This window comes from Thunnus maccoyii, chromosome 4 (genome assembly GCF_910596095.1).
Source record: "Thunnus maccoyii chromosome 4, fThuMac1.1, whole genome shotgun sequence".
Lineage (NCBI taxonomy): Eukaryota > Metazoa > Chordata > Actinopteri > Scombriformes > Scombridae > Thunnus > Thunnus maccoyii.
Window position 1 is genome coordinate 8266227 of NC_056536.1, and position 24075 is coordinate 8290301.

Consider the following 24075-nt stretch of genomic DNA (forward strand, 5'->3'; position numbering starts at 1 on the left):
GTAAGTTAGCTGGCATTATTTTGCTCTGGAGAATTTAAACTAAACCTTTTCAAGAAAGAAGCTAGTTATGAAGTTGTTGATGTATGTTTTTCCCTTCTTTCCAGTAAAACAGAATAAACAGGCTTTTTCTTTGTGGAAGGCAGCTATATAAAACTCTTTGATTCTACAGTTATGCTGCTCATGTGTTAAAATGCTGAAAATAACAGTTAAAACATCACTAATTTAAAACTCATCATTCTTGTTTTCCCCCTTTTACCATTCTTGAACAGTTTCTACGGGCCATTTCATCCATGAAATGATCTGTCATTACTGGTGAAATTGGTGTTTTTCTGGAGTTTGATTCCTTTCTCGCCTTTCGATATTAATATTAGTTAACTGGTGTTCAATGAGCATTTTTCCAATTGAAGAGACAACTTGAGTGGATGAGATGGAAAGCCGCAGCAGGGTCCAACACAAACACCAGCTCATAAGACACCGCCCAACGTTCTCTGCCGCTTCTCTACAAACAGGGACAGCACCTGGAGGCAAAAAAGCCCCTGCTTGTTACACTGATCTTTCTTTCATTTTGGGGCACAGTTTCCAGGGAACTTTTTCCAAAAATGGTCAAGATTCTCCGTTTCCTTCCTTCAGTTGTAAACCTGCTCCACATTCACGAGTGAAAACAACAGAGACAAGCAAAAATCATGTGTAAATTTAGATAGTGCCATCATAGATTTTTATTAAACTATATGATAATAAACCATTTTGATGCCATTTCTGGCAGCTCATTGCATCAGCAGTTGTAGCCTATACAGCAAGAAGGCGTCAAGGCAGAGCCAGTGCAAGAAGAAGAAAACGGAAGAGCCTCCACTGAACATAGGAGCTCAGTATACTACGACTCACTTCAGGCATACTGTGACCAACAGAGGAACAAGGACTCAAAACAAAAAGATATCCACATCATGTTCAAGTAAATAAAAGAGGACAAGCAGAGAGAAAATACCATGTTACCACTGCATACCTCCATGTACACTGGTTCAACTCAGAGCCAGAATTTACTTATTGATGGTAAAATTACACCAATAATAATAATAATAACAATAATAATAACAATAATAATAATAATAATAATTCAGACACAATACAAAATGCAAGAATGGACAAAACAATCAATTAGAAATATACAATTTGAAACATATCACCAAATGAAACAAGAAAAAAAAAAAAAAAAAGAAAACAACAAAAAAACAACAACACTGATGGCAAAAATCTACTGCACTACCAAAAATACTTCCACATCCAAAGGACATCCAGACAGCCTGAGGCCAAAGATTCAGCAGTTTCACACTTTCAAGTATTTGATGTTTCACTATATTATAAACAATTTGACCCAGAGAGGCAAAGTGAAAAACAATAAAAATCTAAATTATCCACAGCGCAAGATAGTTCAGGAACACAGAAACAAAACCACAAAAGTCATTAATCATTCATAGGACAAAGATCACATTTCAGGTGGGAAAAGGACAAAAGGGAAACCGGCGGGATTCAAACCTCCTCAATGTTCAAATTCAACTGAAGTACATCAAGTGGCGCAACGTATTTCTAACAGACATAGACCTTCACTGACACAGGGTATCAATGCCATTAATTTCATAAACATATAGCTTTTATTCACATGAGGAATTAACCATTAAAATACATGGCAACAATTTATACCAGTAAAAGTCTTAAAACTGACAGCCAGGTGGCAAAAATCACTAAATATTTGTGAAAAAAGCTTCTACTGATGTACTGAGGCCTTAATAAAAACACTGTGCTCTCATACGCCTTTAAAAGACACAACTGACAGGATGATATGGCTGCTGCAGGTTACATCATCATTTTAATATCCTGCACAGGGCCGCGGTATCAAATTACAGCGCAATGACTGTGTACTACTGTATTACACTGATTACACTTAGCTTTATATTCAAATTATGTTTGTTAAGAATCACCATCTGCAGCCTCTCCATGAGTGCTGCAGCAGAAACTGGCTGATTTATGACTGAAGAAAACATGTCTGTGAGTGTCCTTGACCTTGTTAGCTGGACACGTCTGTTGGTGGAGAACGGAGGAATGATCTGAGCAGAAACACCACCAACAACTGCTGCTGCTCATTCATGGTTCATTTTGATGCTTCAAAATGAAAAAAAAAAAAAAGAAAAGATCATGACAACTTCCTACTGCGAGAGACAACATTGTTTTTAAAGCTCTTCAGGAACATTAGGTAATTACATTTTAAACAAGCCAGGTCAAATTTCACCAACATATCTGCACTAGTATTTGAGTGGGATATTTTGGTGCTGATCCTGGAGGCTAAAAATAGTGGACAATCTGGCAGACAGCGCGGAGGGCTCAGTGCTCGGTGGCTCCGCCGCCATCCTTATCACATCAATGACGTCGGCTTACTCGCCCCGCTATCATCAAGCCTGGATTATGGCCATCTTCTAAATTACTTTTTGGAGACAAATCTATTCTTCAATCTCAGGCAGATGGCCATCTGGCCCACTGTAATCACCCCCTTTCCCTTGTCTCCTTGTGACAATCTCCTCCGACAGATGTTGAACCGCATCAGACCTGCTGATTAACGAGGGCAGCCAGTCAAACAAAGCCGTGAGACCGAGCTCAACTCCAAACCACTCATTCAGGAATCCTCTTCACCCATTCCCCCATCAAATATGAACTTCAGTCTACTATTCTCATCTAAATCAAAGTTAGTGCTGGGGATGCTGCTTAGACAATTGTGCTTAAACATGACCTCTTCCACCACAACGCACCTGTATAAATATGTATTAAAAAAAAAAAAAATCAACATCTTACATGTTACACAACCATGACACCAACAGTATCAACAAAACACTAAGAAATAATGAGAAGAAACTGATTATAAGAACAGACAAAACGTTTTTTTCATGTTCATGATTGAGTTTGTACTCAAAGTGGGACAACTGGAGGTCACCTTCAGATGACAGACAGGACTGATGTGTATGTCCCAGTAACCATATAAAGTAAAGATGGCCTCCAATTCTGTTAAACAACCACAAAACAGCTGATTTGCATTTGCAACAGCACAGGAGATTACATACACAACTCTTTCACAAAAAACACTTTGAAAATCAGTCACATCCTCAAAAAAATAATAATAATAGAGTTCACTTTTACACCCAAAATTAAAATGACAACATTTTTTGAAAATTGCATGGGTTTGCTTGCCCCCCCTGTGCCTCAGGGTCCTGCAGCGGGTTACGTAACTGCCCCTGCTATCACTCAACGGCCACATTAATAACCAAGACAGCTGGAGAGACAGAACGCAGCACAAAAACAGTCTTAGGTTCGAATTCAAATGACAGCCAGCAAAGACAGAGATGGAGGGATAGCAAACAGAGTGATTTCTGGCAACGAGCGGACAAACAGCTTAGCTTTGACCTCTTCTCGGGTCCCGTCGTACAGCTTTGTTCAGTTCAGGCCCAGGGCAGACTCCACGTTTAGTATCCGTCACACCAAGGAAAAAATGGTTGTTTCTCATGTCACCTTGGGTTTCCAGAGTTTGGAAAGAAGTAACAGCAGAGATGTAACAGCTAGATTACAGACACATCCTGTGACAAGGCACTTTCGCTGGTTAAGAGAGGGAAAGGCTTTGGAGGCTGAAGCAGAGCGGGGGGGGAGAGAGGGGGGAGGACAGGGGCCCTGAGTGTGGGCATTATGCTGTAGAGTCCTCCTCTCTACGGAGGGTGAGGTTTGACTCCAGACAGAGAGGTCCAGCAGCAGAAGAGGGGTCAGCTCACCACCTTCAGCCCAGGCAGGGTGCACCATTGTGGGGTGTAGTCAGAGCACCACAGTCCCTCCTCCCCCGAGGGATTCAGGCGCTGATGAAGCGACACCTCTGAAACTGAAGCAAACATAAACAGAGCAGCAGAGTTAATGGCCGGTGTCACTTTGAATCATGAGCACAAGGATCTGATTCATGATCTGGAGCTAAAGGCAGCATTTTCTCAGCATACACTACACCTGCCAGGTTATCTGGACAGAGAGACAGAGTACATACAGAGAGGTAAAAACCAGAAACATGCTCCATGTCGGACAAATCTGTCTTAAAAAGAATATATTTTTAAATTATTTTCTGTATTGGAGTGTAAAGGAGAACATTTTAGCTGAAGATGATGAAGAAGAACAGCTTATTCAAAATACTCATATTCATACTCAAACGTCTCTTTTCAGAAGTCAAGAGACAGCGAGTCAAACGGTTGAAATGTCCTCACTTCCAAAGCCACATGCAGAGCTCTGACAGTCTGAGATAAAATTCTATCAAAGTCGGTAAGTGTGGAAGCTGAATATCCAAGAGCCGACCAAAATAACAGCTTGTAGTAGCGGCTGGCTGATGCAATTCAAAATAAAAATATCCAGAAAGATTGCAACCACATTCATCTGAAAATAAAAAATATTTTTAAAAACTAAATGAGATTAGATGAATTAGGCATTGAGAGGTCAAAATAAATATGTAAAAAGAGGTTATACTTGACAGTTTTAACCATGGGAGATAGAGAAATCCATTTTATATTTCTAAGGACGATAATTATATAACAACAGCAAAAGACAAAATTTGCAAAATTCATTAAATATACATTTTAAATACATTTACTATTCAGTTACGTCTGTCTTGTGCTGATGACCCCAAACCAAAGCGATGACTCATTTACTTTAACACTGCTGAGTTCCTTTTCTGCTTAATGACTATGAGAGAGTAAAGAATGACACTGTGAGAATTGAGGTTGATTGTGATCTGAACCTAAATTCAATCTTTTGTTGCTTTAAAGGAAATTCAGGTATTTTTTCTTTTAAGGGAGCTCAGCCGCTCCTGGCCACCCTATGATTTGAGCCATGAAAATAAGAGAACATTACCCTTCTTTTTTACGTGAGGAAAATTAATTTGACTCACTGAAAGAAACTGAACTATCTGTCTTGCATCCGTGGAAAAGATTTAACAGCATCAAATTCAGTTTCTCTACTACATCAGCTGTAATGCAAACCTTTAAAAAGTGCTACAGTAAAAAGGATTTCTTCAGAAAGTGACAGATTTGCTAAATTTTGCAATAGAAAAATACCAAACCGATTATTTTTCACATGAAATGCAAACTATGTAGAATGAAATGAATGAAGTACTCACAGAGAGGCAGACAGAGAGATGTGGAGGTCCACAGCGATGGTTTTACCTCCTGGTGTTACTGCTAAAAGACGTCTGTGGGCTTTTAAAGTTTATGTTCTCGTACACACTCGAAGAATCGTCGTTTGTCATCCTGCAATACAGAGAACAACTACTTATTTTCTGCTATGGTTCTGCGATCATGTGTTCAATAATCAGGTCAACGGCTAGTTCACCACCGTGATGTGTGGTATACTTACACAGAAGAAGAGCGCGAGGATGCCATATTAGGTTTGGACCTGGAGTTGGTCATCTGAGGATATTTGATATTGGAGTACTCCCTCTCCTTCATCTTATTCCTCTGCAAAGTGACAACATGAATCAGGCAGATTCAGTTTAGGGGACAAGATCCTCTGTCTAAGACCTGGATTTAAGTCTAAATAGTCCCAGATGGTAGCCTGGAGCAGAGGATCAGCACCTTGGAGACTTACTGAGACAGTTACCATCGTAATGATATAGTCTGCTCACTGCTGAAAGTGTCATAACATAACACACGGTGCTGGCCTTCAGACTGTGAGCTCAAACAAATGTCTCAAATAAATATTCTATAACATTTATTACTGTGTCAAAAATTGTAATGTGATGTATTCTAATTTCTCTTTTGGCAGCGACTCTGTGATTTTGACCTCTAGTGTAGCTCTAGTGAGTACCTGCTCCTCCTCCAGTCTCTTCTGAGCTGTGTCTATGTACTGCTGCACAGCCATGTAGATGAACTTATACTGGGCCTCTGTCTGTACCATCCCTGACCTCTGCTGCCGTACCCTCTGGATGGTCTTAGGGATGTCAATGTCACAGTCCAGTCCTAGGACACACACACACACACACACACGCACACACACATACACACATACAACCAGGGTTCAGCTGAGACACTGTGCAAAGAGTTTTAAGTGACACATTTTAATATAAAAAGTCAATGGTGTCGGTTTTATACACGAGTCTCCTACCTTGGCGGTTAATAATATCAATGAGGATGTCGATGACGATAATGGTGCCTGTCCTCCCGATGCCGGCACTGCAGGGACAACAGAGTGAAAGGTCAAACCATGTGTGGTTGCTACAGTTGAGGAAATTAAGTGTGCATGTCAAGGTGAAACTGTAAAATGTCATATTCTGAGGACCTAAGAACACATAAATAGTCGGGTAATAATAGGTTGTGAATTACAGGTTTTCACTTGCCAACAGCAATACATTAACTTTATTAATGACTCACATAGAAAATGCTGTTAAATCTCTTTGAGAACTAAGTTCAACTCAGTGTAATTTTCCCCTCAAACAAAAACGATCAATGAAATGGGTCAGATCTGTTTTGTCTGGCCGTCTTCATGTTTGGAGTACATGTTGGGATGGCAGGTATGGTGAAATACATGAAAGCACACCAAATGGACTAAGCTGTTACAATATTTGCTATAGCCTGATGTAAAAGCAAAATTCCCAGTTAAGTCCTATCAGCCAACATGAAACAGATAACATCTAAAATTTATTGCTTAAAAACAGTATTAGAAATTAAGAAAGTAGTGAATCAGTGCACTCTTAATAACAACACATCACAGCAACACTGAGATTAACCTGAAGTGGTTACAATCCTCAGCTATGAATAACTGCTATTCATCAAACCCCAAATTTTAATTTGAGTTATGATATCTCCTGTTGTTTGTTGATCAAAATGCATCAGATGAAGACACGGGGAACATCCTGACTACAGCAGGACAAAAACAGATTGTGCTTTTGCAAATAGGACCTGCTGTTTAGGTAGTTAGTTTAGTGGTCATGCTGACATAAAACAGATTAAGCACATGGAGTAGTCTTTGATTGAATGAAAGCAGAGCAGAGTTATGAGAGAACCATGAAATGCATTTGCTCGCAGTTTTGACAGCTTGGTTGGTTTATAGCGGGTATGTGTAATGTATAATTAGTTACACTGCTGATATGTACTGAATTTGGTGAAGATCTATAGGATTTCCAATAAGAAGGTCAAATTTTGAACTTTAATTATAGCACACCCATGTGGCCGACTGAAACCATATTTCATGAAATCCTAATTTCATAAATGCATGCTTTGTGAGCGCAGTTTCAGGTGTTTTATTAAACACCTGAAACTTTATTAAAATGAGAGGAAGAACAGAAAACGGAAAAAAAAACAAGCGGTGACCTTCAGAAGGGATTTAGCCTGCCAGGAAACCCCCTGGAAAACCCCAAGTTAACAAATGAATGTCTAATGTCTAACAGTGCGTCTAAGCACGTCTCTGAATCTGAATGAACGTTTACTATTTAACTCGTGCGGAAGACAGTACGATGTGAGTGTGTCCTTATTTGATAAGTGAAACTAGATTTTACTTTTCTCTCATATTTACACTCTGCTTTGGCTCTCAAAAGAGACTGACGACTGTGCTGTAATTGTCTCTGCCAGATGTTTTGGATGTCTTCAGTATCATAATAACATTGCCCTCAGGTTTGTGGTTTAGATGAGGAGGCTGACAGCCATTGTGCGTGCTTGTGTGTGTATACACGCACGAGTGTAGGCAAGGAATTTAATAATTGTTGTTTATATCTGCTGAGGCACAAGAACTGTAAATCACCTGCCTTCTTTTTTTCACCTGACGCACCATAAATTAACTTCCAACAAGTCTCAGTCTCTTTTGTCTACACTTTAAACTACCTGTGTCCTTCCTGCCTGTAAGTACCTGCAGTGGACAACAATGGGTCCAGTGTCTGGAATGGTGCTCTGGGTGCGGTTGACCTCCTCTAGAAACCAGAGGACACCGCCGGGCTCATTGGGCACCCCGTGATCCGGCCAACTTAGATACTGGTAGTGCCAGATGTACCTCGGAAGCTCCTTCTACAAGGAAAATGCAACAAACAAGGATGGTGAGCTGTAGGTGTGGAGCTTTGTTGATGACTGCTTTTGGACATGTAACATATATTCTGACTCGTCCATACTGGCCCTTCAGTGTTCGTTAAAAGACATGAACCCACTGTAAGAAATAGCAGACAAAATCCACAATCTTTATTCCGCACAAAAATGGATTGCAAACTTCAATCAAAGCTACAGAGTGATGCTTCAACAGTTTCATTTAGACAATTCAAGTGATTATTTTCCAAAGTCATAATCTGTACAAAATTCCCAGCAGCCTGTGTGCTGGCTGGCTCATGCTGTACTGTGATGGAGGGATACTCTCCAGTAGTCACATGTAGGCTTTGTTGCTGGAACAGGCATTGCTGTAACACAGTGGTTAAACCAGAACTAATGAGTATCCCTGGATGCTGCAATATGCTTTCACTCAAAATTAGTATTGTGGATTCTGTTGCCCATTTCTTTCAGTGCTGTGGAACTAATGCTTAAGACCAGTATGGAAGATTACAGCAACAAGAAACCCCGTCTCTGTACATATGGATAGTGAATATACAGTGAATTAAAAACAATTTAAAAAACTGAGCCTCTCCTTATAGACTAACATTGTCAAAATATTTACATTGCATATGTGCAGTGTCCTCTTTGGTCTGATGCTTCTTCAGACAGTAACCTTAATAAACTAAGTATGATTCATTAAGAAATAATCAATAGCTTTCATTGAGGTGTAATTCACTTATACCCAGGGACACTCTTTGGTGAGGAAATTGTCAAGTTGTTCTCAGACAAGCTTAGCAGAATGTGAGCTCCACCATTGTAGTTTTGAATAGGATTTTATAGAGACATTACATATGCAAACTTCCACCTACACCTGGACTGGATATTCAAATGTTACATCATTTTAAATTCCTCCCCTTTAAATTTAATTCAAACAGAAATACTGCTGTGGTCAAAGCAACAGCTTCTACTAAGCATTAACTAGAGGGTGCTCACTTGAGCAACAAAAAAGGAGTAGCCTTTTCTTTTATCCTTAATTCGCTACTTTTTGTATTCATGCATAAAAGAATCAAGGGTTTTTATTTCAGGCTTCAGTAGAAGAAAACTACACATTTTAAAAGGTTATGTGCACTTTTGCTCTCTACTTTTCCTGCGTTTGCTTCTTGTATTCTTGAGATCCATGCAGGCGATCCTCCTGTAAGCACAAGCATGTGCTGCAGGATTGTGTGTGTGTATATATATATGTGTGTGAGGGGTTAGATAATCTGAGCCCAGGTCAGTGTGTCAGTGCTGATTGAGTACACAGCTTTCCCTACCCGGTCCAGACGGGTCACCTCCAGCTTCCTCAGGATGTAGTCCTGTGCTGAATGCTCCTCGACATTCCTCACCTGCACCTTCCCAAACTCCTTGGTGGTGTGAGGGTCGGGCCAGTAACGGACACATTTGTTCTAAATCGAATCAAAAAAAGAGAGAAGACGGACAGAGAGACGGAGAGAGAGAGAGGAGAGGGAGGGTGGCGGGTATTAGACAATCTAAAGAAGCAGCTCATCTCAAGCAGCTTTCCAATCAGCTTAACTGTCATACTATCCTTGTTAGCTGTCTCCTTCCCCACCCCCACACCTTACACACACACACACACACACACACACACACACACACACACACACACACACACACACACACACCATCATCCCTACTACACATATCCACCCTTCTCTCTTACAATCACCTAATGCCATCGAGTACTGTCTTTCCTCTGAAAATTTTGAACAAAATGGTTGACATTCAGTTCACGGTTAGAGTAATGTACTGTCAATTTGTAAATTGGACCATTTTTAGTTAAACCAGCGATGACTTTTATGTCCCCAGTTGTCTTCTTGTCAAGGTTAGAAAGTGTACATGTATGAAAAACACACCAGCCCTGACTATATAATGAAGAGTCCTTTCTTGTATTCATTTGTCCTGTTATCTTCTGTGAGGCTTTTTGTGACCAATCTGGTTGTTAAAGCACCTCTTAAATTAATTTAACTTGACTGGTTCAGTGTATTAACATCTAATGGAATAGATTTGGGGCATTTAGCTCCTGCTCTCATCAAGAAACCTTGTGTGTCCAATTGCAGAATACCACTGTGTTCACAGTCCTCTGTCATTACAAGTAATCAAGCAGTTCAAAGGAGTGCAGTCTTTAGGAAACAGACAGTGATTAGTAGTGAGTGCTAGAGAGAGTTTAAGAAAAAAAAAGCTAGGGAGAGAGAAAAAATATAACTATAATGTGATATTAGAAATATAATGTATTTCCATGAACATTTCACATTTCAACTAAATCAATGACCTTTCTAGTTCAACAATAAGGCATACAGAAGCATGCGATTATAATATATCACAGACACTATCTACAGTACGTTTAGTGCCAAGAGCTCACCCGTCCTCGCTCCATCTCCTTCGTGGTCATGACGATGACGTGTGTATTCTCCTGATACACCATTTTCCAGAAGTCAATGACCGTATTCTGTAGGCACCCTTGGGTGGCGATGAAGACTTTGCCCTCGTCCACATGGCGCCCCTCTTCATGCATACTCTGTACAGTACAGAAAACGCCATGCTAAATGAGATGTTTCATATGATGATGATGATGATGATGATGATGATGATGATGATGATATGAGTGTACTAATGTAATACGAACTACCTAACTCTAAAATTAAATGCACTGAAATATTTAAATAGTTTAATTTAAACTTAAATAAATGCACCTTGTTCTAAAATGTTATGTAAATGTATTTTATGTAGTTTTTCAAAAATTGCATTTTTTTATATATCACTTTGGAACTAAACCGTGCAGTTATTTTACATCAAGATGAACCTCTGCTAAAGCCACAACTATGCATTTGCTGACTTCTGTGTATCACTACTATCTTTCCGTAATGCATAGTTGTTTATACACATACATACTTGTGTATTGCTGAGCAGACTCACTCTGATGTAGTTGGCATTGATGTAGTCTGAACCAGGAATGTCTGGATCTGCTTCAGTAATTTCAACCCGAGTAGTGTCAACTGAAAACACAAAGCGAAACTTATTAACATACAACAAAATGTCTACAGTTTCCTGAGACCACACATGATGATTTTTTTTTTCTATTTTAATGTCAATTGACAGTCTGTGAGCTATCAAAACAAAATCTTCACACTCTGATGAGGCCTCTACACATTGTCTACTTGTGTCATTCTTTCCACAGGAAGTTGGAGAGACAGGAAATGGCAGGTTGCTGCGTGACTCACAGGGGAGGATATTCTTGTATCTGTTTTTACTCTTGTTTTCGGGCTTCTGGCCTTCTTTCCGGGGATACAGCAGTTTGCACTCCTGCTGCTGAAGTACCTGATATGCCGAATGAAAGAATGAAATGAAAGAAAATTAGATGATTTGTAATAAAAAGAAATATCAAACAAAACAATATCCACTATCATGCAACTACTATTTTTGAGACTAAGACTGTGACTTTTAGATGCTAATCAATGCTCTGTGTATGTACAGTGTAATGGGCCTTGAATACAGTAGAGGTCACCCTGGAGTGTGAGAACAGTAAAAACTGCATGTGTTAGAGTTCAGGCTGGACACATGAGAGAAGCTGTTTCTCTTAGATATTCAAATACATCCAGGGCACAAAAAAGCTCTTCATACTTGCTACATATATTTATATTGGCTGCATATCTCAATATATTACAGCATAGCTATCTTATCTATCTATCTATCTTTTTAGTCATACATAAAACTAGCTGCCTGTCATCAACGCAAAGCCAGATAGACTAGTTCATATCTTATCACTGTTTTCTTAAACTGACTTCCAAACAACTCACATGGTGCATCTTATCTATGTGACAGCATAAAAGTTATGTATGGTATGTTGCTCACACACTCTGAATTAATTTGTATGATCTCAATAAAGATTGCAGTCAGTGAGCTGGCTATCAAATGTGGTAACCAGACAATCATCAGTAACAAGATAATCCTTAACCGTTAAAACTAGGTGTTGTGCCGGTAAACACCAAATCATTATTGATTGCCTTTTATGCGCTGATAGAAATGATTTACATTTATGATCTGTCATATTTATTTATTGATCATTTATGATCTGGTGGCATGAGAATAACAAAAACAGGAAGATGGGAGAACACAACAATATCAGCTTTGGCCGACATCATTACACACAAATACATTTGAGTTTACCTTAATAGACAAGGAAACAAATAACACACTGGGAAAAAAACATACTGTAGATGTAAGCCTACAGAAATAGACATTTTATATGACATTTATGAAGAAATCAAATCACTGTTATGGAAAATACATCAGAACAAACATCTGTTTTACAAGGGGTGTGTTGTACAGGAGCTATTAGAGACTTCATCCTAAAACACCAGTGGCGAAAATTTTGCACACCAGAGAAGATGGCACTCAAAGAGTTTGGTTGAATCAATTTCCCCAATTATGTCTCGTACATATGACTTGATTCATCCAGCATTTAACTGAAGCCTCATTTAATAAAACTGTTGAACGCAGAGCCTTTAAAATGACTGGAATTCCAAAATGACTGACAAGATTAATTTTAATTTACATTTATATATTATTTATATAAATTTTCCCATATATTTTTGAAATCATGATTGGAGGAAATGAATCTAGCGCTGACATTTTTAAGGCTACATACCTCAAATTCTTCCCAGAATCCTTGTTTGGGTTTCTCAGAGTTGTCTGCTACTTTGTTGAGCTCTCGTACCCGGTTCTCAATGTTGGCTGCATTTATCCTTGTGGCGTTAAAGGGCTGTCGTTATCACATTGGGACAAGGAGATTCAATTAGTCAACATAGCAAAACAAGTTATTCTAAATTTAAAAAGCATAAGTATGTCAATAACATTTTCATGCGGTTTGAATTAAGCAGCGTATTGCAACACCATCAATATCTTCACCATAAAGTATGCAAAAGATTCACTAGATTGGATGCTTTTGTTTAGATTATTTGTTTCATGTCTCTTACATACCTGTTTGAGGTGCACTACGATGCCGCTCTTCTCTACCATGGGGTTCTTCTTGTAGTGATCCACCAGGTCAGCCAGGGTGTCGAACCTCTCACCACCGCCCACGTCATATTTACCGTCCTGCTGCGGAGATGAACATCAAACAGTTCAACAACAAGTCTGAGTAAATCCTTGAGTGCAAAAATGCGTCATGACATGGTTGAAAATATGTGACTCAACCACAGGTATGCTGAGGTACCTGGTAGCGTATCATAACGTGGGTGACTTTGGTCTTTCGGTCCACGTTCTCATGTTTCTCCTCATTGGTGAGAACTGAGAGGACGAAGTCGCCCGGTTTACTCTGGCTCTCCCGAACCAGGAAGCTGCCGGCCTTGCCTTTGTCTGTGAGCAGCTTCTCTGCATCTCGCCCGGAGAGGTGCCCATGGTACCATCTGGAGATGAGCGAGAGAACACACAAAACACACACACAAACATACTCTATGAATCTGGAGACAATATTCATTGACAAATTGACAACTAGAATTACTGAACATGCAAACCAGCAACTTGAAACATGATAACATGATTTGTGCCAACTCTTAAAAACTGTAAAAATCAACAAATAATTTAAACATGTTAAGAACAATAAATCCTGACCTTACATTTTAAAACTTGGTTTATAGATTCCTAGATTATTACTGTGAATAATCATTGATATCACCTTGTAATTACTATTATGCTACAATTTTATGATGTTGAATTTCATTTCATTTAAACCTGAAAACTTGAATTTCCCTCCAATCTAATGTTAGCTTTCAGTGATGTAATTTCGGTTATGTTAAATGGGTCAGTGGTGAGCTCAGTGTCTTTCAAGGTGAAGCTAGCAGCTAAAGCTCAACAGCAAAAAGAGACACCAAATCAAGATAACACAAGTGAGAAAAGTTGAGAAAGAAAGTTGACCAACTGAGGGGGAGGACTAGTGATTTGCTTCCTGCCTCAAGGGAAAAACTTCCATTCTTTAGGGTTTAACATAATGTCTATCTATATGTGTATTATGAGCGTAGACTCCTACTCGAGAATTTAAGTGTCTCTTACATAGCTGCAGCCTCTCTCAGTTGCTGATGTTAAACCTGCATTTCTGCGTTTTTTTTCCTGTGTGGTGAGCAAAACATGTAGGAGGCTCTGACAAGAGACGTATGTAGAATGGAAAAACCACACAAACCAAAACCATAGATCACAAGTTGTTCTTAGACCTAAATAGAAACTAAGATATACAGTACACATTGCAATGTGCAGATGTGTAGAAGAAGGGAATGCGCATACATAACCTGAGATGCTACCAAACATAGACACGACTGAAAAGTGCTGAATTGAAAATAGCAAAGAATGAGACAAATACATAGCTTTACAAAATGCTTCCTGTTTGTATGTGAGTGCATGCTTAAATTCCCGGCATTAATGCACCAGCTGGCTTGTTCTCCCATTTCAAAGACGCTGTGTAGGTGGGAGCTGAAGTGTATAGCTGTGTCCAACCTGTGTATACTCTCTGGAAGGGTGTTACGTGTCTGGATACTTGGTGAGCATAAACAAAAACTGCAGCGCCACCCACTAGTTTGTTTGAAGATGCATTTGGGAGTATGCCACTATTTATGCATGTGGATGTGAGGTCAATCTCAATATAATGTGTGTGTGTGTGTGTGTGTGTGTACATACAGTATGTGTACAGGTACGTAGCTATTAAACTAATGGCTTTTTCTTCCCTATTGCCATTCTGTTAAACAGTTTATTAGCTGGAGTCTGGTCATTAATTCACTATAATTTTCTATTAGTGGAATGGCATTGTGTGGATAATATCGTACTGTAATAATGTTTTACAATATTACGCTGTTTAAATGAATAATTCTAAACAAATGTTTTTTTAAATAGTTATTTAAACCTGCACTTATCAATATTTTTATATCAACAATGGCTCAAATGGCTACTTGTAATGTGAATTAGCAGCCGACTCTGCAGTTCCCCCTCAGTGTTTTAGCATCCTTCAAGTCATTGTTTTAGTTTTACAGCCAGTCTCAGTATAATGTAAGTGTAATATAAAAAAATATAAAATGTTTTATGCTTTTTTCAGGTGTTACACACGTTTCCAATGCATTGTGAAACAGTGGAACAAATGTAATTGCATTAAAAATTAACTTTCATGATTTTTTGTATCTCCATATAGTGATATACTTTATATCAAGATGAGAAAACTTTCTCATTAATATGTTCATTTCTGACATGTTGCTCAGCTCTATAGTGATTCCAAGACATGAGGAAGATCTGATCTCACATGTTCCTATATTAATTTTAATAAAGTTTGCTTTTTTCTTTATTTTTCCCAATTATATGGTAGTACAAGAAATGTATGTACTGTTCTGGCATTAATAACATTCTCCTGGAGACTTTTATTGCAATTCTATAGTCAAAGCTGCCTCTGGAGGTTAAATATGTTGGAAATGCATCACTAAGATGCAAAACTTTAATGCATGATATTAAATGTAACAATTTTCATATCACAAAACAAATTCAAGAATTACAGGGAGTTTAGTTAGTTAGTTTTATTCTATGCAGGGTGAAAATGCCTCACAAATAGCAATTAGACAATAACAGGATGCTGTCACTGCACTGAAAGCTAGACTAATATCATGTCTCAGGTGGTTTAACTGCTTCACATGACAGGATGAGGCTTTACAGACTGACAAACTTGAAGCTGTGCAGTAAAAACTACAGTTAAAACTTTCACCGTCTGTGGTCAGAGACAAACTTACATGCAGTTTTAATGAGTTTTGGTAAAAGAGCAACATACAGAGCTGACCTTTGATAAGTGTATATATATATATATATATATATATATATATATATATATATATATATATATATATATATATATATATATACACACACACACATATATATATATATATATATATATATACACACACACACACACACATATATATATATATATATATATATATATATATATATATATATATATATATAGCTCCCAGGCAGGTATCTTACAGATATAGATATATAGATATATATATCTGTCTGCCTGGATTTGATTTAACCACATACAATAGTTCTTAGTTGTATGCAAATGTGAGCCTATTTGCACGTGTGGGCGTTATTGTTCGTCTGCACCTCTCAGATGTGGGGTCCTTGCAGTTGAGTGGGTACTTGAGCTCGATAACATGGCCGTTCCTCTCGCGCAGGAGATCCTGTTGTTCGGTGTAATACTGCACCAGCTCGGCCAGTGTGGCGAACTTCTCGCCTCCGTACAGGTCGTAGTAGTCGCCTGAGTTCTGGATCTTAATGTGGGTCACCTCATCGTTACGCCTGAGCAGGAAAAACCAGATGGGGAATTCAGTCACTCAGTTATTTTTCATGCATGTCAACAGAGGTGGATTCACTCCAAAGAAGAATTTTTCTGTTGGCATTTTCCCTTTTTCACTTGTTCCCTGCAGAAATTTAAACACTGAACACACACACACACACACATAAACAGCCACCCACACACGTGCTCATACAGTATATGCTCACACAAACAAATTCAAGACCATACACACTTTTTCGCCCACACTCACAGACTATAAATGCATATACACTATAAAAATACAGCTTATCAAGCCATCTGCTCCCATTTTAAGACTGAAACTCATTTTCTTAAACACACATTAAAGAATCTGCCAATGTGGTGACATTATTTCATTTGTCTCCTGTTAAGTGTTATTTTCTGGCACTAATCTACCTTATTCTGTCTGACTGCTTCGTATCTCTGCAATACAGGAACTTTTCTCGCGAAGCTGAACATATCGTTACATATACTAAATATAATAGAATAACTGTGACCTTTTCCATCTGTGCCAACACTGGAATGATAAAAAACAGTCACAAGCTATTACAGGAGAGAAAAGGCAAGAAAAAACTACAAAGACATTGTGACTTAAAAATTACTGATCCATTTTATCACACCCTGAAAATTTTTCACTTTGACTTCTGTAAACAAAACAGCATAAATCTTCTCACAAGGGATCATCCCATTTTTTTTAATGCTCTGTAGTTTTCATATCTAATGTATTTGGAGGAAAGGCTGTAACGTGATTGCAGAACAGTAGAACAGAAATGCATTCAGCTGCTGAGCTCAAAGACTGATAAGCTAGAAAACATTTGGTACCACTTTGCATATTCAAAGTCCTCTGGCTGGTTTGTATAGGTGCACACAAATGGGAACACACACTGACACGCACACACATATTTCTACTCTATAAGATACCTGCCTGGGAGCAGGTGAAGAACGAGATGCAGCTCAGCGGTTTGACTACTAAATGTACTTGTTTTTTCCATTTTCCATCTCTAGTGACATCGTCAGACATGTTTCTTTAGCAGAGATAATCAAAACATCCTGTAAACATATTACATATGATAACACACAAACATAGCACATAAAACAGAGGTAGGGACCACAGGGGGGTTAGCAGGCAGTCAGTACTATCTGATCTGCAGGTTGAGATGCAATAGTCTCTCTTTCTTTCTCTCTGCAAACTGATTATCAGCTAATGGTCGTATCAAATGGCACAAATCCTATTTCCCTGCATCACTTTTCTCGTTCCCCTCATGAAATTCACATTCCTTTTTTCTTTCTTTCCATCCTCCCACTAAACATACTGTTGACTGTCTCCTCTCTTCTATTCATCTGTCCCATAATCCATCTCTCTCACTCCCTCCATCCCTCTGTCTCAGTGTTTCCTGGTAATTGCTTTATGGCTCTATTAGTGGCTGTTGGCAGGGTGCCACAGGTCTATGGCCCTGTTAAAGGCCTCTCCTCAACTCTCGGGCCAAAGCCCCCTTTCCTTTCAGAGTTTAACACCATTAACTCTGGAATGAGCCAAACACATCCTATTAGATTTTCATTCACTCCCCTGCTCTCCCTCTCTCAGACGTTGATAACCTTTATGGATTTATTACAATGTGACAGTCTTTACAGAAAAAATACAGCCTGGGAGCCAAGGGCTGCATCATCCCTGCTCAGCTCTGGCTCACTACTTTCTATTCCAATGCATGACAGATTACTTAACGTGATTTTCTGTCTTTTATTCCATGCGTTCATGAAACGGAGTAAGAAATGTAACCACAATTATACAACGTTGACATTCCTCCATGCCATGGCGAATTATAAAAAGTAAACTGGGATACAGAGCGTACTACAGTTATTAAAATGTTTGTTTAAATCATATTAGTGTTTAGAGCACCAAAACAGGTCTGTGCAGAACCATTTGATTATTAAAAACCTTTTTTTAAAGGTCACATTCAATGTGATTAAACAAATATGTGAGTTAGTAAACTGTTGTGGATGTTTACATGTCTAGCAGACATTTAATTAAAATGTGACCACATTTAGATTCCATGTCATCCCATTCATGATATTAACTCAACCTTCAAAGATGGGCAGCAATATAATCCAAGAGGGAGATTTATTGGTTGAAGATGCAAGAATAACAATTATGAAAAAGTTCTTGAACCCTAGAAAATCTTACTGACAGATGTGCAGGATCAAAACCTCTCGCATACTGTTGATCACATGTACTCACTTTATTAACAACGTGCTACAGTTCTCACGCCTTTCACAGTTGAGGATGCAACATAAAATAATAGGTCCTCTATCTCGTCAATGAGAAGTACAACATTGTTCCTCTTTACTGACCAAAGTTCAGTATTTTCAAATCAAGGTGTGTGTTTTCACCAGCATCCTGCATAATTATTTCAAGTATTCAGCTGCCTGCTTATCTGCCTATAAAAAGCATGACTGGAATAAGAGCTTTGTCATTCTGAAATTCTGCTAACAATTAGTTGAATTTACTGATAACAACAAGCTGGATTAATCACAGCTGTACTGCTGTGTTCCACATGATAATCACATAAAACCAGGATGTGTAAAAAAAAAAATTTTTTTAAAAATCAAAAAGGCAAAAAATACAAACTTTAATTTCTTTAAATACACAAATCAAAGTGTAAATAAGGCCAACATTCAGCAAAGTCAAGAGGGAGCCCAGAATATACATGCAGTGGAATTCAAGTCGGTCTTCATTGTGTGAAGTTGGTTGTATTGTGTGTGTATGTTGAATCTGATGGTGCAATGATATCCTGCTTTACTGGAAAAAAAACTAATGCAGCAGATACAAGCACGGTATGTTCGTCCCTGATTAACCTATGAACTAGTTTGCATTGATAGGAACAATTGAGCAGAAGCACAAACGTACATAATGTCCCATGGACCTTCACACCTCTCTATCTGAACACAGCATTGTCCTTCTGCTGCAGCTTAACAGCCACAGCAGCGAACAGATCACATTTATGTGCTGGATTATGTGTTCAAAAATTTCTCAACGTTCTAGTCAGAGCACTAAAGCCTGAAAATAAGGAGTCTTAGTAATAAACATGATTTAGATCTGTTCAACTAAACAAACTAATATACTGATAAGATGAAGTACACAAACATGGACAACTGGGAAATATATTGCTCAAAAATGCACATAAATATGCATGTACAGAGCCCAGAATATATAAATTATTGCTTGCTTTGCCCTGAAGCAATTCAAAACAATATTTTTCACTCAATACAGCCTGACACAACTGAGAAATCCCTTTTACCAAATCCAGTCCACTTATCAAATTGAGGGTTATAAAGTTTTGGCCTCCATTTCAATTCCCCTTCTGCATCTCAGACAGACTGCTACACTGGTTTTTAACCTAAATCCTAAAGGAGGTATGTTTAAATCCGAAATATTTCAGATATCAAGACATCTCAACAGCTTGTCCTTATGGAACAACCCAACATACAGTACATCAAATGCATCATCAAATGCAGACATCTTTTTGAACTTCATGAGTCTTATATTTCCTCAGCTCACCTCTGAAGGTTTGGAAATTCAAGAGAAGTGTCTGCAAACTCAGATAGCCAAAAACTCTTTCAGTCATCTTATTCATTCATAAGTATTATATAGCAGTATAAGATATCCTTATTCAATGGAAATGACCAAACCTTGAGCAATATAGACAATAACTTCTACAATGGACGACTAGCAATAGATACAGCCAAATAATAGCTACTTTCTGAGAAGGTGGGAAAGATCAATCTGAACAATTAACAAGCCCAAAGCTAGTCATGTAACAACTGTTGTTGCCTATATACAGTATAATCACTAACGTGACGTATAGAAATGTTTCTTTATAGTCGGTATGTGTAGAAAGAGAGAGAAAGAGGTATGACTTTGGTGTTATCACGACAGTATTATCAAAAACGATAAGTGAGTGTTGAATCTGGAAGGTCAGACACATGAATGAATGAGCTTTAAGTAATAACTATTCTTCATCAATTTTCACTACGATTGTCTCATTTTTCTACAAATTAACTTTTCTACTAACCAACTAAAGATAACAGTTAAAGGTAGAGTCCGTCATTCTGGAGAAAGATTGTTGATATTTGAACATCCAAACAAGTAACAGCAGAAATGTATTGAACCAAAATAGTTTACATGTCAGCCGCACGGGACGAAATCTGTGTTTGTATTTATTGATTCATTGATACGGATAATAAGTTTGAAACACATATACAGTGAGATATTTGTGTGATTTCAACAGCTGCCTGCTCAGATGACGCTTCACTAAACACGACAGAAACAGACTCGGAGAGTAAAAAGTACGGGGGTCTCTGTGAGACTGTCTGGGATTCAGTGTGGATTGATACCTTTAATAATATGGAAGTGTATCTGTACCGTGACAAGAAGTTTCAGCTGACTTCCCAACACAGTAGAAGTAGCCTTTGTGCAGTTGTTGTGTATTGTTTATGTTACACACCATATACCTGCTGTATTCGTACGTATCAGGAAAGCAGAAACACTGACACAAACATTTGCATGCTACATAGCTATGGTTGTTGTGGCTTTGTCCCTGCTGATATGCACATCTGTAATGCCACTATCAGCTGAGGGTGTTAAAGGATGGGTTCACAGTGTTTCAAGTCTGTTTTAAAACGACAGTCAGGAGCCCAAATGAACATTGAAATAGGTTTTTCCTGCCATAATCATTCCTCCTGTTCATACTGGCCGTTAGAGGATCCTTAGGCACTTATAATGTAAGTGATGGGGGATAAAATCCACAGTCCTCCTTCTGTGTAAAAATGTATTTAAAAGTTTTCTGAAGCTAATATGAAGCTTCAGCCGTCCAAATGTAAAATCAAGTAGATATCTTTCAACATTACAGTCTTTTTAGTGCCAAAGTTCCTCTTCTTGTTAATATACTTCCACTACAGCTCAACAGGGAAACTCTGTCTGAGGAAACACAAAGAGGGAATTTGATGCTAAACAGACTGTAAATGTGGCAGATATCCACTTGATATGACTAACTCACACTGCTGAAGCTTCATAAAAGCTTCACATCAACTTGTAAATGCATTTTTGCACAAAATGACTGTGTGGACACACTGTGGATTTTGGCCCCCATCACTTACATTAAAAGCACATTTGAAGGGGATCTTTTAAGCCAGTATGAACAGGAGGAATGATTACAGTGAGGAAAACCTCTTCCAGTGTTCATATGGGCACCTGAGTGATGTTTTAAGACAGACATGAAAAATTGTGTAAACTGGGTCATAATGTGGAACATCAGAGCTCAGAATGCAACGTTCATACTGAACACAGGAAATAAGAAACTGTTGACACATGTTGGTATAGAAGATGCCAACTGGATGAAGTTGAAATATTTTGCTTCTACAAATAAATTCATAGACCGACTTGACATCCAAATAATGGTGGTAAAATCGTCTATTAATCAACTGTGTAAATCTATAAATAGCCTGGCTGCAGTGGAAACATCTTAGTTAACCCAGGCTAGCATTATATAATACAGAGGATGGGAGAAAATCCATTTGCTCTCTGTGGTAATTTGCCCTGCAAAATTCTCTCTTAAGATTGCCCTTAAAATTCCTCCTCGGGGTCTTTAGAGTTTATAAAGAGCATGAAAAATGATGGAAAAACTTGACCAGGCTGCTCTCCTTATGGAGTTGGACTTGGATGTAAATTATGGACTAACTTTTTCTGCTTCAAACTTTCTCTTTTTCCCCTCTTTGAGTTTCATGAAACTCTGAATTGATTACATTTTCAAAACCTTCAAAAGCTCTCATTAGTGTCTCAGACTTCAGCCTTCAGACGCTTTTGAGCTGCGGCTCTGTGCGACCCCTCCTTCTTCTATTCACCTCCTGGGCCAGAGAAGAAGAGAGGTGGTGGAGATAAGAGGAGCAGAGGCAGGGAGAGGAAGATAAGACACAGAGAGAGAGAGACAACAGACTCCCTCAGCGTCCATTACAATGCGAACATTCACAGTGACTGTCCCCCTCATAATGGCCTTGGCAAGATGAAACCTGGCTAATGACTGGCTAATTAGCCTCTCCTCCGCTCTGATAAGACACTATATGCGTGTGTGTGTGAGTGTGTGTGTGTGTGTGTGTGAAGGGAAACGCTAGGTAGCATAATATGCTAGCCAAGAATAACTTCTGTAGATGCAGGATAATTAAGTAATTATCTTCAGTGTATTCCAATATTTTCTACATTTTACAGACTTTATCTGGCACAGTGCAATTAAAAAGCCGACCAGTGTCAAAAAAATCTTTCTGCAAACAATACATACCTAATATCTTTGTTTTCCTTTTTTCACTAATACAGGTGTAAAAAAAATAAAAGATAAATTGGCTAAAGACCAAAATTATACTTTCTGTGTCCATGAGGGTCCACTAGGGTCCACGTGACATAAATTTTGTTATCAGAGGGTATACCCATAGGCTCTGTGTTGCGTCCGCGTGATCACAACGCTGCCTTCCTGTAGACAGTGATCTACTGCACATGTATGGAACATGTCCTCCAAGCAGACCCCAGAAGGTAAACAGAACAACTACCCGTCCGCGGTGTCCGCAGCTGTCCGTGTACGCATTCGCTCTGGAGTATAAATGAAGCTAAAGAGGTAGTGCACACCAAAATGTAAATCAGTATTTCATGGGTTGAAAATGGCTCAACCTGACATCTGCTATTTAAAATCAGCCCTGAAAAGGCGGAGCCATTGCTGATGTAGAGTCGACTGTTTGGGAGTTTTCTACATCATGAAATTTATATAAATGGTAGAACGATAACACAGTGAACCTGTCCGCTGTGGAGCAGAGCTGCGGTCAGAAAGGTTCAGTAACAGCTCTGGTTACACCGCGATTTAACGTTTTAAAACAAGATTTTACCAGATGATAACTGCAGGAACAGACAGCCGGAGAGTTAAAGAGCTGCGGGATGAAATGCGAAATGACTTCTGGCTCATTTAAATGTCGCTGTACTGTTTGTCATCCTCTCATTATTATTATTATATGTCACTGAGCAACTCCTGCCCTCCTGCCTCACACAGCCACACTCCCCCTCCCTCCCCTCTCCTCTACTCTCCTCAGCCCTTCCCCTCCTCCCATGATATTTTTTTCCTAGGATGGCGAAGTCATGACCCACCCTTCTCTGCCTCTGATTGGCTGACCCTGATATTCTTACCCTAACTCTAACCAATCTCACTCCTCATGCCTAAACCTAACCAACCCAACCAACAAAGGCAACAAGTACTAGCCAATCAGAGGCAGAGTAGGGAGGGTCATGACTTTGCCATCCTGGGAAAAAAAAATTTGGCTCCCCTCCCCACTTCTAAGCCCCTTGCCCACTTTTTAGCATTTTTCAAAATGACGCAGTGGTGGAGTTAGGCTCAGACCTGGAGGTGCAGTTACACTTTAATACACAGAAAGAAGAAAGAAAAACACCATAATGTTTCTGTTGTGTAAGTTTTGTTACAGACAAACATTCATTTATAACAGTATTTCTCAAAGATTACTTGATGTTTTCAAATACTTAGCCTAACACTTTGTTTAGTACAGGACCAC

The 24075-nt window shown here is 38.8% G+C and overlaps 1 protein-coding gene across 2 annotated transcripts in view; it reads right to left on the reverse strand.

The window, feature by feature from the left end:
• Positions 1-701: 701 nt before the first annotated feature.
• ptpn11b (protein tyrosine phosphatase non-receptor type 11b) overlaps positions 702-24075 on the reverse strand; it is a 42727-nt gene continuing 19353 nt past the window's right edge. The window contains exons 3-16 of one of the 2 annotated variants that reach the window (XM_042409971.1): positions 16266-16460; positions 13342-13534; positions 13107-13226; positions 12775-12888; positions 11348-11444; positions 11043-11122; positions 10489-10644; positions 9383-9514; positions 7903-8057; positions 6166-6233; positions 5869-6020; positions 5419-5519; positions 5183-5312; positions 702-3907 (exon numbers count right to left, since the gene is read on the reverse strand). In XM_042409971.1, the coding sequence (XP_042265905.1) occupies positions 5225-5312; positions 5419-5519; positions 5869-6020; positions 6166-6233; positions 7903-8057; positions 9383-9514; positions 10489-10644; positions 11043-11122; positions 11348-11444; positions 12775-12888; positions 13107-13226; positions 13342-13534; positions 16266-16460 (1651 nt within the window). In that variant the 3' untranslated portion in view covers positions 702-3907; positions 5183-5224. Of the gene's footprint in view, positions 3908-5182; positions 5313-5418; positions 5520-5868; positions 6021-6165; positions 6234-7902; positions 8058-9382; positions 9515-10488; positions 10645-11018; positions 11123-11347; positions 11445-12774; positions 12889-13106; positions 13227-13341; positions 13535-16265; positions 16461-24075 lie in introns of both variants that reach the window. The other variant, XM_042409970.1, reaches the window with a different exon arrangement.